The 17112-nt window shown below is 38.2% G+C and overlaps 1 protein-coding gene across 1 annotated transcript; it reads left to right on the top strand.

Annotated features, from left to right (window-relative positions):
* Nucleotides 1–1727: 1727 nt before the first annotated feature.
* Nucleotides 1728–15296, top strand: LOC138982731 (G kinase-anchoring protein 1-like). The gene is made up of 10 exons (XM_070356065.1): nt 1728–1915; nt 3383–3520; nt 4068–4145; nt 4681–4837; nt 5703–5842; nt 6363–6464; nt 7222–7285; nt 12544–12614; nt 13903–13980; nt 14462–15296. The coding sequence occupies exons 1-10, from the start codon at nt 1766–1768 to the stop codon at nt 14477–14479; spliced, it is 996 nt and encodes a 331-aa protein (XP_070212166.1). The 5' UTR covers nt 1728–1765; the 3' UTR covers nt 14480–15296.
* Nucleotides 15297–17112: the final 1816 nt, after the last annotated feature.

Raw genomic sequence — 17112 nt, 5'->3', positions numbered from 1 at the left:
AAGAAAACAAAACTTGACTAAATGTAAAAAGACAGAAGGAAAAAAAGAAAGACTGACAGAAATGAAAGACAGAATGTAAAACACTGGTAGACCGACAGAACACTAACAACAAACAATGGTATGAATACCGATGATGTCCAGTAATGATACACTGCATCTTACACGACAGGCGATGTCTTTCAATCATTGAGTCTTATTGTTCTGGTGTGACCAAAGTGTGACTAACCTGAGGAGTCAGTCACTGAGTAGCGGGCCTGTTTACAGTTACGCACGCCCAAGCAAAAAACAAGTCGCGTAAGGCGAAAATACAACATTTAGTCAAGTAGCTGTCGAACTCACAGAATGAAACTGAACGCAATGCCATTTTTCAGCAAGACCGTATACTCGTAGCATCGTCAGTCCACCGCTCATGGCAAAGGCAGTGAAATTGACAAGAAGAGCGGGGTAGTAGTTGCGCTGAGAAGGATAGCACGCTTTTCTGTACCTCTCTTTGTTTTAACTTTCTGAGCGTGTTTTTAATCCAAACATATCATATCTATATGTTTTTGGAATCAGGAACCGACAAGGAATAAGATGAAAGTGTTTTTAAATTGATTTCGACAATTTAATTTTGATAATAATTTTTATATATTTAATTTTCAGAGCTTGTTTTTAATCCAAATATAACATATTTATATGTTTTTGGAATCAGAAAATGATGGAAAATACGATGAACGTAAATTTGGATCGTTTTATAAATTTGTATTTTTTTTTTACAATTTTCAGATTTTTAATGACCAAAGTCATTAATTAATTTTTAAGCCACCAAGCTGAAATGCAATACCGAAGTCCGGGCTTCGTCGAAGATTACTTGACCAAAATTTCAACCAATTTGGTTGAAAAATGAGGGCGTGACAGTGCCGCCTCAACTTTCACGAAAAGCCGGATATGACGTCATCAAAGGTATTTATCAAAAAAATGAAAAAAACGTTCGGGGTTATAATACCCAGGAACTCTCATGTCAAATTTCATAAAGATCGGTCCAGTAGTTTAGTCTGAATCGCTCTACACACACACACACACACACAGACAGACTGACACACACACGCACATACACCACGACCCTCGTCTCGATTCCCCCCGCTACGTTAAAACATTTAGTCAAAACTTGACTAAATGTAAAATCAAAACTTACTAAATGTAAAAAGGAGGTGAGTTTATCAAAGAAAAGAGTTTACGGTAAAGGAAACCTGTTGGTCAAAGTATCTGATCCCTTCTCTATTCCATTTAATCGCTGGGGGAAATGATGTCTCAAGTTTCAGATAGCGGTACCGCCGGGGGCGGGGATGTAGCTCAGTCGGTAGCGCGCTGGATTTGTATTCAGTTGGCCGCTGTCAGCGTGAGTTCGTCCCCACGTTCGGCGAGAGATTTGTTGTGTGCAGACTCTCCTCGGTGTCCGAACACCCCCGTGTGTACACGCAAGCACAAGACCAAGTGCCGCGCACGAAAACGAAGATCCTGTAATCGGCCATGTCAGAGTTCGGTGGGTTATAGAAACACGAAAATACCCAGCATGCTCCCCCGAAAGCGGCGTATGGCTGCCTAAATGGCGGGGTAAAAACGGTCATACACGTAAAAGCCGTGGGAGTTTCAGCCCATGAACGAACAAACAAACAAAAGATTGCGGTACCTATGGGCTATCGTGAAAGCAAACCACAATAAAGACAGAGTGAGTGCCCTTGGAATTTAGAAGTTAGTTCACAGTGACCTCCCTTGATCATCCAAAATGTTGGGCTCAAAAAATCGCTTCGCTGCTTTGAAAATCGACGATGAGGTTGAAGAAGCTCCTGTTACCAAGGGCGCCGGAGCCAACCAGAATCAATCCAACTCCGCTGCCAAGAAAAAGAACAAAAAGAAGAAGAAGGAAGCCGATGAGGTATAGCATTTCTCGTTTTGCTTTGTGCTGTCACGGCTGTGTTTTTCTCAGACGACAGCATCTGAGCATGTGTGTTGCGCCAAGTATTTTTTCACTTGCACCTAGAACACAATTAGCAAGATGTTTAGATTGAAAAGCTTGACTTTTTCAAGAAAAAATGTATGTAAAACTAATAACCGTTGGCTGAGTGTGTCTTTCTAACATCTGTCTATTTGAGAACGGTGCTGACTACTAATAGATCAAGTGAAACACAAGATTCCAGGAAAAGAGATGATGACTTGCATTCACGTTTAAAGACGGTGTAACGCGTTCAGCTTTCCCCCGGCATTCAGCTTTCTGATTGGGCCTCGTTGATCTTGTATAAACGCCATAATGAAAAGCCCCCCTCCCTTCCATAGTACTGATGATCGAGCTTGGGTATTTAGTGAGTTAATCTTTACATGAACATTCATGGGGTCAAATTCATTAAACCAAAATATTTTATTTAAACTTAGTAATTTGCTTCATCCTAAAATTCCTTCTTTTCTCAGTCAAGGGACGTAACCAATCGGTTCTTAGAAATCAAATTTTGGGGTGAAATCTATTAATTATAAATTAATTATAAATTTCATCACCAATTTCCTTCACTTGCAAGAAACTGACAGGCTTTTCTTCTTTAACCTTCACCAGATCACGCTTTAGACTACAGAGTCTGGATCATGTGGGTCGTGTACGACCCATATTTTCTAAAGAAGGATTCAACGTAAAAAGTATGGGTCGTACACGACCCAAGCCATCCAAATAAGGATAAACACCGGAAAATACCTTCTTTAATTCCATAATATCCATGGGTCGTCCACAGCAATTGGACGATAGGAAGGTTCTATGGTGTTTGAGGATTACATGAACTTGATGAAATCTCAATCAAAAACTCCCAATAGTTTTTGAGATACAGAAACTTTTGTGAGGCTCTGGGTCGTCCACGACCCAGGAAGCACGGTTAAGGTTATAATATATGTATGTGTACTTTTTTAATTTGACCAGAAAGCAATATTTCAGTCTCGAGTATATATACCTATGTATGTATCAAATCAGAAAACAGAATGCCGGGGAAAAGCTGAACGCGTTACAATGGGATGGGGGTGTGGAAGATTATTGCTAATTTCTACATTTAATCTTAATCGTTATGCTTACAAGAGCAGGTGCTGCAAAATTATGGTCGTAAATTGCAGTTGATTCTGAGCTATGAATTTACAACGCTCAAGTTCTGCAAAAGCATTATCTCTTGGAGTCATGATTAAATAGCTTGGGCCTTTTTTCACATTTTCAGTTTCCTTCCCTATTTTCACTTTTTTATTTTTTTATTCTGCAGTTTTGGGTTTTTTTCTCATATGAATCTGTGCAGTTTATTCTTTACGTTTTAAAAAATACTCCCATGTGTTGATTCTATGGTATATTTGTTTCTTTTCAACCATAAAATGACCTCAGGGTCTGAGAAACATGGCATTTGGGATCAGCCGTCCCAGCAGCAAACAGAAACACCCTGGCAGTGCAGGACAGAATCGTCATGGCAACAAGGAGGCGAAGCCTGGAGACTGGGAGGACTGGGCACGGCGTGATACAGAGGTCTGTAGCAGTTTAAAATGACAGAGCTGTCTCTAATCATGACCATTTCCCCCTTTCAATGTAGAACTTTACATAAGTGCATGCTATACATAATACAGTATAATTAACCTGGCTTTCAAATTTTACAATAGTCTCAATAGGGTTCTAAACCTCTGAACAGTTTTTAGTTTTGTTGTTGTTGTTGTTGGCTGATGCAACTATTGACTTGTGTGCGCGTGTGTTACTGTATAGTGTTAGTGAGTGTGTTTGTGGGCGGATGGATTTGTGGGTGTTTGAATGTGTGTGTGTGTGTGTGTTTATTTTCGAAAAATGTCCGCTTGTACACATTTATTTTCTAAGTCCTGTGATGTATACACCCCAACACACTCACACACTGTGACACACACACACACTGACACACACACACACTCCGTCTGTCTGTTTTTTTCTTTATCTCTTTCAAGTTCATATAAATTTGTGAAATGTGATGCTCTCATCTAATTCTTGTCATGTTATTATTTGACTGTAATATTTTCTGATTATTATCCTGTTATGCCTTCTTTTCCAGGCCACGGAAGAAATGTACGAAAAAGATCTTCAGCAGGCTCTACTAGATAGTAAGGTGGCTGCTGAACAGGCGAAAGAGGTTAGCTAGATCCCACTGTACTTGTGCCAAAACATGTCTAACTGCAATGTTTGACGTTTATTTTTTTAATTTGTTGTTGTTGTTGTTGATTTTTGTATATATTGTTATTCTCTCTAAAAAAAAAAACTACCACAGACTGTATGATTACATGAACTTTGAAAATGATCCTAAACTTAAAGTTACGGTACTCGTGTCATCACCACTATAATTGTTCATTTGGTTGTTGTTTTTTCAATGTATCAGGAGCATGAAAATTAAGCTGTGCAACATTGTCATCTGCATTTGGACTCATAAGACTTTAAATTGCAGTCTTTCAATGTGAAATTCTGTGAGCACTAAAATCTTTACCTGTGGTTGCCATTTCTCCATATAATTTTCTTTGTACACAAAGCTAGCAAGGAAGATGACAATAAAACATGTTTTTAATTTTTTTAATTTTTTTATTTAACTTAGTCACATTTACACTATGTCTGAGTAATAATGTTCATTGCAGTACACGTCTGACAGTATTTGTTTTTCTTTATTCTTTACACAGAGTAAAAAAGAAATGGAAGCTGAGATGAAGGCGGCAGGGTTGTCCACAAACGGCACAAAAGACGGAAAGAAAAAGAAGAAGAAGGACAAGCCCCAGGCCATGAGCCTTGACCAGTTTAATCAGCTTCCTGCAGAGAAAATACCAGGCAGTGACGATGGTAAATCTATGAGTATATTTTTCCGAATTTAACATGGCAAAAGACCGATGACCGACGGCCAAGCCAATCCCTGGTTGTTGTTTTTTTTATATTGTTATACAAGATTAATAATTCCTTCCCTCTCTAAAAAAAAACACCCCAGATTATATGATTACATGAATTTACGATGGTAAATCTATGAGTATATTTCTTATTCAACAATGTTGTTATTGTGGGGCATAGTAAGTAGTAGCCTGTGTCCATTGGCTCTGAACAGGGCCACTACTGAACACCCTTGAAGGGACTCTCAGCAGTGCTGTGTCTAGGGTATAGCCCATCACAACGACCTGACATCTCTCCCTGGAGTATCTGTAAAAAGATCAACAAGTCTGGCAGCAGAATAAGATTAAGATGTGGTTAAGAGGAAGCTGAAACAAGAGACGGGAGCTGGGACTTTTTAGGTTACAGTATCACGTTGCCAAGGAAGTTTCAGAACCCAACATTTCCGTGATTTGATGAAGACACTCTGAGGATTTTCAGTGTCTTGAAGTTTTTCAAATATTTTATTTTGGGCATAATGCAAGCCCTTTAAGACATTTGAAGATCCATCTTGGTCTGTTATGTGTTTGTTTTGTAGCAGCGACAAGAACTCTGAACTATTCAAAGTGTGTTAGTGTTGTAACTTAAAATTACCGATTCCGACAAAAAACTGAAAAATGTAAAACAAGGTTTGTTTGTTTTTCATACCTTAGTTTCTACTCCAAGACATCCCATTTATGGTAGCATGCTATGTCATAGTGACTGTGCAGCCTCTTTCATTCTGTCTCATTCAAAACAGTGCATATTTATCTGACCTGTGGTGATGCCATGAAAACTCTTGTTGCAGAAGAGGAGGAGGAGTCTAGTCCTCCCCCTGTGCACACTCGTGTCCCAGCGTCCAGTCAAGACACTAAATACTTCAAGGCTGTTGCTGACGATGCCACTAAGATCTTGCAGAAAGAGCGCATCCAACAACAGTATCAAAAGGTAAGCTAGTCAGTTTAGATAATACACCCATCCTGATATTTTGGCGCCCAAACTCAGGCATACATCAGGCACTTCTATTCATGTTATAATCATGTTTACTGACGAAGCAGAAAAACAGAAATGTCTGTGTTGAACTGCATTGCAAAAATAATTGTGATTTCCCTGTTTTAGCTGCTGCTGTTACATTGCAGGTAGACTGTAACTGCAGACATTAAGGATTTTTTTTTGTTGGGGGAGGGGGTGGGGGGTTACTGTTTCTGTCTATCTGTCTGTATGTTTGTCTGTGAGAGACATCAGAAATATGTGCCCTTTTATTTACAACAGAGATGAAACAGTATTTTTAATAACAAAAAAGATCAATTTTGTAGTGCCGAGGTGTACATTTTTTTTTAATGTTTTTTGTGTGTGCATAGATGTTAGCATGGGAGATGTGAAGAGGTGGGAAAAGGTTTTCTCAGTTGCATAAGTTGTTTAACGTGAGGGGCTTTTAACAGGTTGAGTATTGTACTTGTTCTTGCAGGCATATGCCCAGGAGAGCGCTATGAAGTCCAAGTACAAGGACGAGCTGGAGAAAAAGGACAAGGAGATCAGTGAGCTCAAGGCCCTTCTAGAAGACCAGGCAGTAAGTGGTGGTCGGAATTAATTACATATGCTCAGATACTGCGATAGCATGTACAGTGGAACCCCCCTTTTTATAGAAAAAAAAGGTCAGAAACAGATAGACTTCTAACGTTCAAAAAAAAAAGTATGGTTAGTTTATGGAACGATTGATTACAGACAAAAAACACAAAAAAGGTGAATGTTTTGTTTTGTCTTTGATTAAACATTCCATTAACTAACTTTTCTTGCTTTTTGATTTCCCCTTTTAAGACCTAAAAAAGTCTTAAAATGAAGGTACATTAAGAACGCTATTAACAAAAAAAACCTTAAAAACAAGGGTCCCTAAAGGGGGCTTCCTCTGTAGATGCATGTCTATCATTGATATCTATGAAGCAACATAAAACAAAGCAAGAACGGCTTCTGCAGTAGTTTGTTATCAAAGAAAAGAATCATTGGTATTGAAATGTGAATGTTTTCTTGAAATGCACAATTTAAACCTATAGTTTAACCTGTAACAGCAAAAATCAATGGCTAAAAGCATTGGGGTTTTTTCTTTTTCAGCATTGTACTTTCATGAGATAACCAAATCTGTAAAGCACATCCCACTGACTACCATAGGTATATTTTGTTTCATTTCCATGCCAATTTCCAAGCAGAAATCACATTCTGGTATGCTTCAAAGCACATTACGTACAGTCAGAAAACAGATGAGGCCCGGGTATTTTAGCGTCAGTTGTAGTGCACTGTCTGTCAGTGTACATGTGTTTGTGTTTTTGCAGGCTGATCTGAAGGAAGTGAAGAAAAGAAGCACAACTTTGTGTAAGCTCTTGCAACACGGAGAAAGTAAGTTATTCTTAACCCCGCTACTCACCATCTCCTCTCATTTACTGTCAAGAACATTTAGCTTTTCGCTTTGTTTTAAGTGTTTTTTACCTCCAGTAATTCTTCTTTTTTTGTCAGTCCTCACTTGTATTCACTCTTATTTTATTGTTGCTTAGGTATTTTGTACTTTGAAATGAAATGGCTTCAGTTTTCTCCCTAACATTATGTGTACCGTATTTGACGGACTACAAGCCGCGATTTTTTTTCCAAAAAAATCGCATTGCAGCTTATAAAAAGATGCGGCTAAAACGTTACACGGCTGTTCCGATGGCCCCTTTTTTGCTGCTTTAGCTGGCCAGGCAGACCGCGCAAAGTATAGCACCGAGCCCTTACCGCTTCCAGCTGCAGGCTGTAACCTAACACCTCAGCCCAGCCCTATCTGAGAACTTTCCCTCTTATTTCCTTCTTGCGTGCGTGTGTCCGGGGAAGTGCTGTGTGTGTTTTTTCACAATTTGGTGTGTTTAAATCATCTTCGCTCTGGACTGCAAGTTGTGTTTGTGTTCATACTCTGGAATTTTGTCTATGAATGGTTGTTCCTTGAAGTGAAAGAGAAATGGGGCACGCTCTCCATTGTGTTTTATTTCTAGGAGGATGTGATTAGGTGTTGCTTCTCTCTTTCTGAATTTTTTACTCATAATATGACTTGGACATATCAACGATGTGTGGTGTTAAAAAATGTTACCCTGCGTCAACATTCAAGTTTTAATTACCTTCAAACTTTGGATATCATTGAGTGAATGGTATTTCTATCCAACAGAAGGAAAATGGGGCTAGCTCTGCCTTGTGTTTTATTTCTATGAGGATGTTTCTAATCAGGTGTTGTTTCTCTCTTTGATACTAGTACTTATAGTACGATGTGGACATATCTGCGATGTGTGTTGTTATAAAATGTTACCCGGCGGCCAAACCCCACTTTCAGTTACCTTCAAACTTTGGATTTTATTGTGTGAATGAAAGTTCTATCACACAGAAGTGAAATTGTGTGTTTTATTTCCTGGACGTTTAACCTGCTTGTACTTATTGGCTTGTGTGTCGCTTCCCACATTTCTCGTAGCTGGAGTACTGTGAGTATGGCTTCACAGGCGCATGTAGAAAGCCTTCACTTTGAGAGACTCCAAGCTCTCTGCAGAATATGTGGAGAAAGATCGAAGAGAAAGTACGACTCTAACCCAGCAAAATTGTGCATAAAGTATGAGTCGGATCTAGCAAGGTTTTACGGCCTAAACATCGCAGAAGAAACGAATGCCGATTTTTTCTCACGGACTTTCTGTTCCAAATGTTATCATGTGGCGGTATTCGCCAAAACGGTCAAGTGTTATCCCCTCAGAAAATGACTTAAAATCATCAGAGAACTGACACTAGTATTGGTTGGAGCAGAGGAGCAGACAATCGAGACCCTCTAAATAAATTGGTTGTGTGCCAGTGTTTAATACACGGATTCTATCAATTGGATTACCTAACCAGGATGGAGTAGCCTTTGACTTCCCGTACGCGTAGTTAAAGAATAACGGAACTCAGCTTTCGGTGAGTCAGTGTTTCATACCAGATGTGTGTGTGTGTGTGTCTATATTCATGTGACAGATACCGTGGCCTCATTCTTCAATCCTCTCTCTCTCTCTTCTTTCTCATTCAAACGCACGCACGCACGCAAGAACGTACGCACGTCGCACGCACGCGCGCCCGCACACACACACACTGGCACGCACCGCTGACGCACAAACCACGTACACACACACTGACTGTTGGCAAGCATCTCTTTTTGTTTGTTTCACCCTTGTTTATTGTGTTTTCAGTATTTGTGTTTATTTTATGCTTGACTTGTCTGTTTTATTTTAATGTTTGCTATCCACATCGTGTGATAAATGTTTCTCCTCTCCGAGTCAGTGTAGTTTCTGCACGCCGTTTTGGTAATCCTTATTTTTTTAACTGGTGTATTGTGCGCGATTTGCGGATTTGTTTGTATTCCATTCATATGCTGTTGAAGTGTTGTGGGCGTTATTGTCTGTATATGTTATGTTGTGTCTATGTACGCCTACAAGAATTTGCATTCGCGCTCTGCCAGTACAAGTCCGAACTTTATTGGGTGTGCTGGCAGGCGAGCACAGATAATGAACATTCCTCCAGTAAGCCGCCGCTGCTAGGTAGAGTAAAGCGCTTCTTTGGTCTCTGGCAACGTTGAACTGCGCTGATATGCCTCGCAGCACAACGCAAACGGCGATGCGCAGACAAAGTCTTTGGTAGTGCGGGCTAACAGTCTGCAAGCAGTGATATCGCGCCGCTGGCTATTTTTACCACTCCCCATCGCGGGCCTTAAAAACAAGCCAGGAACAGCCGTGGTTACCTAAACTTGAATAGCATTCACCTAATGGAAGTCGCCGCGGATTTTCATTTCGCTCGATTAGCGATTACTGGTACTTTATTAGCTCTCTACTCAAGACTCGGCGCTTTTCTCTTTCTTTCGCGAATCTTGGTTTGTCAACAAGTCGTTGTGGCAAGATAGTGTACAGACAAACACCGGATGTATCAGGATCTCGCGCGCGCGAGATTTCGTTTTTGTGTGTCTCGCTATAGTTGGAGGAGCGAGAGCCGCCATGTTGTGTTTTCGTCTGCTCGAAATGTGCGCAAAAGTCGTAAATCATCCCAAAAAAGTTTATTCCGGGCGGGACTACATGTGTGTGTTGGTTACAAATTGTGTGTGTGATATTTTTCTTCAAACTTTTTCACTTTTCTTCTTTGTTTCACTTGTTTATTCTCGGAGCCGATTTCGCCAAATACCGTACTTTCGTTTGTCTGGTTGTTTTGATTGATTGACACGATCTGATTATATTTTTTTCGACGGCGGCTAATATAGTGACGCGGCCTATACGTGGCTCGTCCCAATTTTTTTTTTTAAAGTCGGGGGTGCGGCTTATAAAACGGTGCGTCTTGTAATCCGTCAAATACGGTATTGAGCATGCAGCAGCATTATACCTTTGTTGCTGTGACTGCAGCTGGCTGTGTGGCCATCTGAATAGCATACTTGCTTGGAGCCCCCTCCCCTTTCCATTTTGTTGGTCATTCCCAGTGAACCTTGTTCTCAGTGAAAATGTTTTAGTGATAGTCTTATGTTCTTGGAAGATGTCTTTCAGAAAAAAATGTGTTTATTGTAATAATACCTTTTTGAAGGTTGAAACTTCACATTGCTTAATTTACTCAGAGTTTTACCCTGTTTTTCATCAGAACTGCAGTTTAGGGTCAGGCAGGTTTGGCAGTCTGCGAAACTACAATGCTTATGTGAACAGCTCAGATCATGGGTCAATAAAGTGTTACACAGATGGTCAAAATTAAAGTACAAGATATTGCACTGGAAGTGGAACTACACTGTTGCTTAGTGTCTGTATGAAGCTACAAGGTGAAAATAGAAAAAGAAAAACACGATTCTTGACTTTGATGGGCTTTTTCTGCTCGTAAACACACATTCTTCTACTCATCACAGCATGCCCCATTATTGAGTTTAAAACACCAATTAAATTTGTTTTGAATAAAACTCACAATTTTACAATAAGAATTTAGAGACCTGAATCAATTAGGTATATCCTACTTAGTTTGACTTTTGCAAAACTAAGTAATTACACATTTAATTGAATCAGTCAGACAGACGGAGACATAGAGAGACAGACAGAGGGCAAACAGAAATCTGAGAAAGAAACCCCTTTAAAAATGTTACCATGTTTGAAATGAAACATCGCAAGGTGAAGCCATAATTCATCACTTTTCAGTTTGACGTCATGAGCGTGTTCCACACTTGAAATGACGTGTTTTTATCATGTTGTCAGCTGCACGGAGCTTGGAAGTATAATTTCCATTCAACGATCCGAGTTTGTTAAGTTTTAGCCTATTTTCAACGTCAAACACCATGAAACTATATATATTTGGAATCAGAAAATGGTAAGGAATAGATAGAAGTTGTTTTTAAGTGTCTTTTTTCATAAATAAAGATAGTGGTTATTTATCGGTTTTCTTCATTTTTAAGCATAATTATCAATACAAAACAACAAAACTATATAGTTTTAGATACAGGACGCAATAGGGAATACACCAATATAAATTTTTTGTTTCAAATATTAGTTTTTAAAAATTTGAAAAAATGACATATTTCGAACAAACATTTCAATAACAAAACTTTAAGTGACCAAACTGAAATGCAATCCCATAATCCGGCCTAGATCTGAGATTGTGTGATAAGAAATTCGATCAAATTGATGAAAAACTGTAACTGTGAAAGTGCTGCCTCGACCTTTTGGCAAACGGTAAAATATGACGTCATCAAACTGTCCTATCAATAAACGGAAAAACCTTCTATGAGAAAATCCAGTCAAAAATATCCATATCAAATTTCATAAAGATCCACTCCGTAGTTTTTGAGATATGATCTGCAGTGTGAAAAAACGCCCATAACGCCCAAAACGCAAACTCATTTGTCATGTGTTGTCAATGATTTTGCTACAGTGTGAGAACACAATCTCACGCCCATAACGCTGTGACACGAAAACTCATTTGGTCGTGTTCTGCCGATACTGTAATGTTTTTCTTTCTTAAAACACACTATAATAGTAGCCCTTCCCAAATGCAATGCTAAAAATGACTGGTCTGTGTTGTCAATGATTTTCTGCGAGAATGCGATCTATCTGTTTGTCGCAAAGACCGTGTGACACGAAAGTTATGAGCGGAAGACAAATCTGCTGAGTGCAATTACGTTTCAGAAGATAGTTGGTTAAAACAGTTTATCACTCAGACACGCAAAGGAACACTATAACTTTATTATTCAGGCCATATTTGCTTTCCTTTGTCATGTATGAAAGTACTGGCCTTGGTTGAAGAAAGTGACCTGTCGCTGTGCAACAAATTTGTCGCCATTTTCCTCCGTGTTTTGTAAATAAAACGTGTTTACTACCCACACATACAAAACGATGCTGTTGGTTCTTTTTATTTTCTTATTGTTTGATTCATGCTTAGCAGTTTAGTATGCTTTGTTTTCTTCTCAATTCAATGGATGGCTATAAAATAAGCATTTAAATGTGAAGGTGTTAAAATTACCCATGATCTGAGCTATTCACTTATGAGAAATCGCAGAAAATTTGCCATCATTTTGGCAGAATTACCAAACATTTTCACGGTGGGGAGAAAAGTATGCTGTGTCCTGCCGATAATTTCTGAAACATTTCTTGCCATTGTTTCAGTGAAGGACAAGGCTTCCATTTTGGTGCAAGTGGAAGAGCTGACAACGGTCAAAGATGAGTTAACAGAACAGGTGAGAGATGATAAAGAGGAGACATGAACTGAACACGCACTCACTCACTCGCTCACTTTTATATGTAAAATGTTGAATTTTAATGTCCAATGTAAAGCGCCATGAGACTGCCATTTGGCGGCGAACAGCGCTATAAAAGAATTTATTATTATTATTATTAAATATTCAACCACGGAGCCCTTATTTTTGTCAAAATGCCATCCACTGGACTAACCAGTGGCCTAATTACACAAATTTGTACTGATAATTTGATAAAGGGAGTGATCCTTTACGTTCTTTACTTTGCTGTGAAGTAAATTTGACAGATGTGGTATGTAAAAGCAGCAGTATTTAATAGTTCAACAAAGTGTTATGTAAAATGTAAGCTAAGCAGACCAGTGACATACAGAATTTACATGAGACCAGCACTGATGGATTGAATGAAAGAGGGATGGTGTACTGTGATTATACTATGCAATGATGTTAATTTTCCCGTGTCTGCCTGTTTGAAGGGTTTCAAACAAGTTTGATACTCAAAATAAGATTAAATGATTGTTTAATGAAAGAGTGTACTGTGATTATACTATGCAATGATGTTAATTTTGCTGTCCCTGCTGAAAGTTTCTCACATAGAATGTTTGTTTGTTTGTTTATTTGTTGCTTAACGTCCAGCCGACTACGCAGAGCCATATCAGGACGAGGAAGGGGGGGATGAAGGGGGCCACTTGTCAGGCGATTCCTGTTTACAAATGCACTAACCTGTTTACAAATGCACTAACCCATTACTTGTGTCCCAGCAGGCTTTAGTAAAACTAAATTAATACCTACTGGAAGATTACCAGTTTCCAGTATGTTAAAATAGGCTTAACCTATCTACTGCTGGACTTACATCAGAACACTAACAGATTAAACTATACATGAATCGCGAGACAAGCGGCAAGAGAAGAGATTTTTGGCAAAAATACAGGTGAATGAGCAAGAAGGCAGAAAAAAGAAAAGAATTCATGAAGAAAAAGAGAGCATGACAGGAAAGAGGAACCAAAAATCTACCTAACAGCAAACTAGAAAGCTCCTGCGGTTCCAAAAACAGGAGGGGCCTTTAATTTCATAACCGCAGTGCCCCACTGCGGGATCTCACATAGAAATTGTTCCTGCTTTTTTTAAAGGCTTAAACAAAAAGTTTGATACTCAAAATAAGATCAAGTGATTGTTGACTGAGTTACATTTTGAATCAAACTGGCTGTGGTCTGTGTTGTTACAGCTTACACTGCTATCATGCTTACTAAAGGCCTGTCATTGTAATTTGCAGGTGGCTACCTTGACGGCGGACCTTGAGAAAGAAAGATCAAAAGTTCATGCCTTGAAATTGGAAAATGATAAATTAAAGGTATGCTGTCACACACATGAATGTATGAGAGAAAGAATGAGAGAGAGAGATAGACTAAGATCTAGCACCATGTGTCCCAGAAGGCTATTCTTTCTTTCTTTTTCTTTTTTTGTAAACGCCATTGCTGAACAAATAAGCAAGTTGTTGAGATTTGAATGCCAAGAATTGAACCTTGAGTGTAAATACTACAGTACTTATAACACTTGTTATTACCATTAGCAATACATAATAACATAAGTACACTCCTGCTTTGTTATCTCCTATAAAGAAGAAACCCAGATTTAATACAAGGGATCAGTGGTTCCACTGTTATTACCTTGAAACGTTGAGCTATATTGTTACCAGTGGTGGTGAGGATACATGTAAGGGTTTTTGTTGGTGGTCATTTTGTGTTCATCTGCTTTCTTTGGTGTGTGTGTGTGGTTGTGAGTTAACATTTTATGATGCAGTTATCATGTTCCTTGTCATTTTTTACTTTCAGGGCAAACATGGAAAATGAAAACAGAGCAACAAGTCAGTATAAGTGATGAGTACAAGCGATTAAATGAAACTGTCTGATGTACTGTGATTCATCGAACATCATTTCATGTGCTTCCACAACTTTTTGTTTTTTGCTTGTTGTTATTTTTTGTTTGGTTTTTGTAATTTTGTTTTAACTGTTCGCGTGACTGTGTCTGGTGTGGGATGCAGTATCTGTCGGGTATTGTTAGAGCTTTTATTCATCTTGTTATTACAGAGATTTTTTTCACAAAGTTTCATTCGTCAAGTCTGTACAAGGTGGTGGTTTGTTCTTTTGGTAAATTTTTCGTCTGAAATTCAAAACATCTTGCTCATAAATAATGAGACATATTCAGCAATGGAAACTAGGGCGGTTTAATTCTCACATCCCCTAATAAGTCTTGAATGATAGTAAGGAAGACACATGTACCAAAATCTGCTTTTCTGAAGAAGAAAAAAAAGAAACTTAAAATTACCATCACAACCAAATTATTTTCTTTTTGCTATCATTATTTGTGCCTTAAATTCAAAGTATATCCTTTTTTACGCTTTTAGTGTATTTAAGACCCACATTTCTTTCAACATTTCTCACATTTGTAAAACTTGTCTCGGTCAATTTTCTGGTTTTTTTTGTTTTTTTTTTTAAAGGTTAAACGCCCAAGGACAGAAAGACCATAAAAGCATATTAATGATAACTTTTCTCTGTACTTCTTTTATCTTATCTGTTGAATACTATAAAAAAAATGAACCTTTATGATTTTCATTTTGTCATAATGAAGTTTTAGAGTGAAAGCTGAATAAAAGAGTGCTGAAGACAACTTTCAGTTTCAAACTTTATTTCATTCATCAGTGAGATGTCAAGAGCATATGATAGGATGGAGAGTGAATGAATTGTGGATGTGGTTTAGTAAATACACACACACACACGCACCATTATGACTAGACTGTATACATCAGTTTACCTTGTAATTGTATGTACATACTAGAGAGTAATACAACAAATGTAGTCAGGAAACTAACCAAACAGATTGTGAGGCCTAAAAAAAAATTGGGACAAATCTACATTACAAATGATTACAAAATGAACCAAGTTTGCAAGTTCTTTCTTTCTTTATAATTTATTTGGTGTTTAACGTCATTTTCAACCACGAAGGTTATATCGCGACGGGGGAAGGGGGGAGATGGGATAGAGCCACTTGTCAATTGTTTCTTGTTCACAAAAGCACTAATCAAAAATTTGCTCCAGGGGCTTGCAACGTAGTACAATATATTACCTTACTGGGAGAATGCAAGTTTCCAGTACAAAGGACATAACATTTCTTACATACTGCTTGACTAAAATCTTTACAAAAATTGACTATTTTATACAAGAAACACTTAACAAGGGTAAAAGGAGAAACAGAATCCGTTAGTCGCCCCTTACGACATGCTGGGGAGCATCGGGTAAATTCTTTCTCGTCCCAACCAATATGGGACTCCCCCTAACCCGCGGGGGGTACCAAGTTTGCAAGAAACATACGAATAAATATTCTTTCTAAAAAAATAAATAGACTAGTAAAGCTGATCTACACACGTCAACAATTGATTGTTTTTTACGTTAATTTTTTTTCTTTTTCTTTTTCCAGATTGGGATTATACACTTTCTAAAAAGCTATAAAGAAAGTCAAACTAGCAAAGGTCATAAACTCCAAAAAATCCAATATTAGCCGGCTTTTTCTTTTACTATGGTTTATGTTCGCATTTTTGCCTTTAACTAATAACAATGTGAAAAGTAACAGAGGAAATACACAATAGAAACAAATGCTAATCAACTGCCAGGAAATTAAAACTAAAACAGTTTTGTTGATGCAGTACATGTAAAGTACAGTATTCTAACGGTTATACTCTACAGCATCAGGTATATTAGTACCTGAATTGTAATAACTAGCTTTTATAACGATACTGAGTTAACTGGTTTTAGTATAATTATTTATTACTGCCACACAGATTGTCAAAATAAATTTGAAAAAATGGAACACTGACACCTCATTCACAATGAGTGATGCAAAACCAATCTTGTCTTGAACAACTGACAGTGACACTATAGACATTACAGCAAAGGAAAAAAACCTGTGGGGAACACACAGAAACAACTGACCAGACATACGCACTGCAAGAAACAAATTCATTGCAGAAACTGACCAGATTAAATTGACATTACCCGACAAATGGTGGCCATAATACTTTAAACAATATAAGTCCCAATACAAAAAATCATTAAAGTCATTATGTACATCACAGCAGCACCTTAAACTGATCAGACTATACTGGAGACTTGATATCACACAAGCTTTGACACATCATGCACAATAATCTCAATTCATCTGACTGGTTTTTTGAATGGTGAGAACACAAACATCACCTCAGATCATGAATTTCCCAGAGGAATAGAACACAAAGTTTACAAGGGCACTGATCTTGGATTTCTGTCATCACCCTCTTTCTTTTCCTTTCCTTGTAGTCACAGTAACTAGTCACGTGATTGTGCCAACCTTTCAGACTAAGTCTGAAACACAAGTCTAAAACAATAGTGATCAAATTATATAAGTTTGTCAGAAAGGAACCTGTGAAACAAACATAAACCGCTTGCTAATA

This window comes from Littorina saxatilis, linkage group LG1 (genome assembly GCF_037325665.1).
Source record: "Littorina saxatilis isolate snail1 linkage group LG1, US_GU_Lsax_2.0, whole genome shotgun sequence".
Classification (NCBI taxonomy): Eukaryota; Metazoa; Mollusca; class Gastropoda; order Littorinimorpha; family Littorinidae; genus Littorina; species Littorina saxatilis.
Note: the sequence above shows the minus strand (reverse complement) of the source record. Positions and strands in the feature narration are given on the sequence as shown.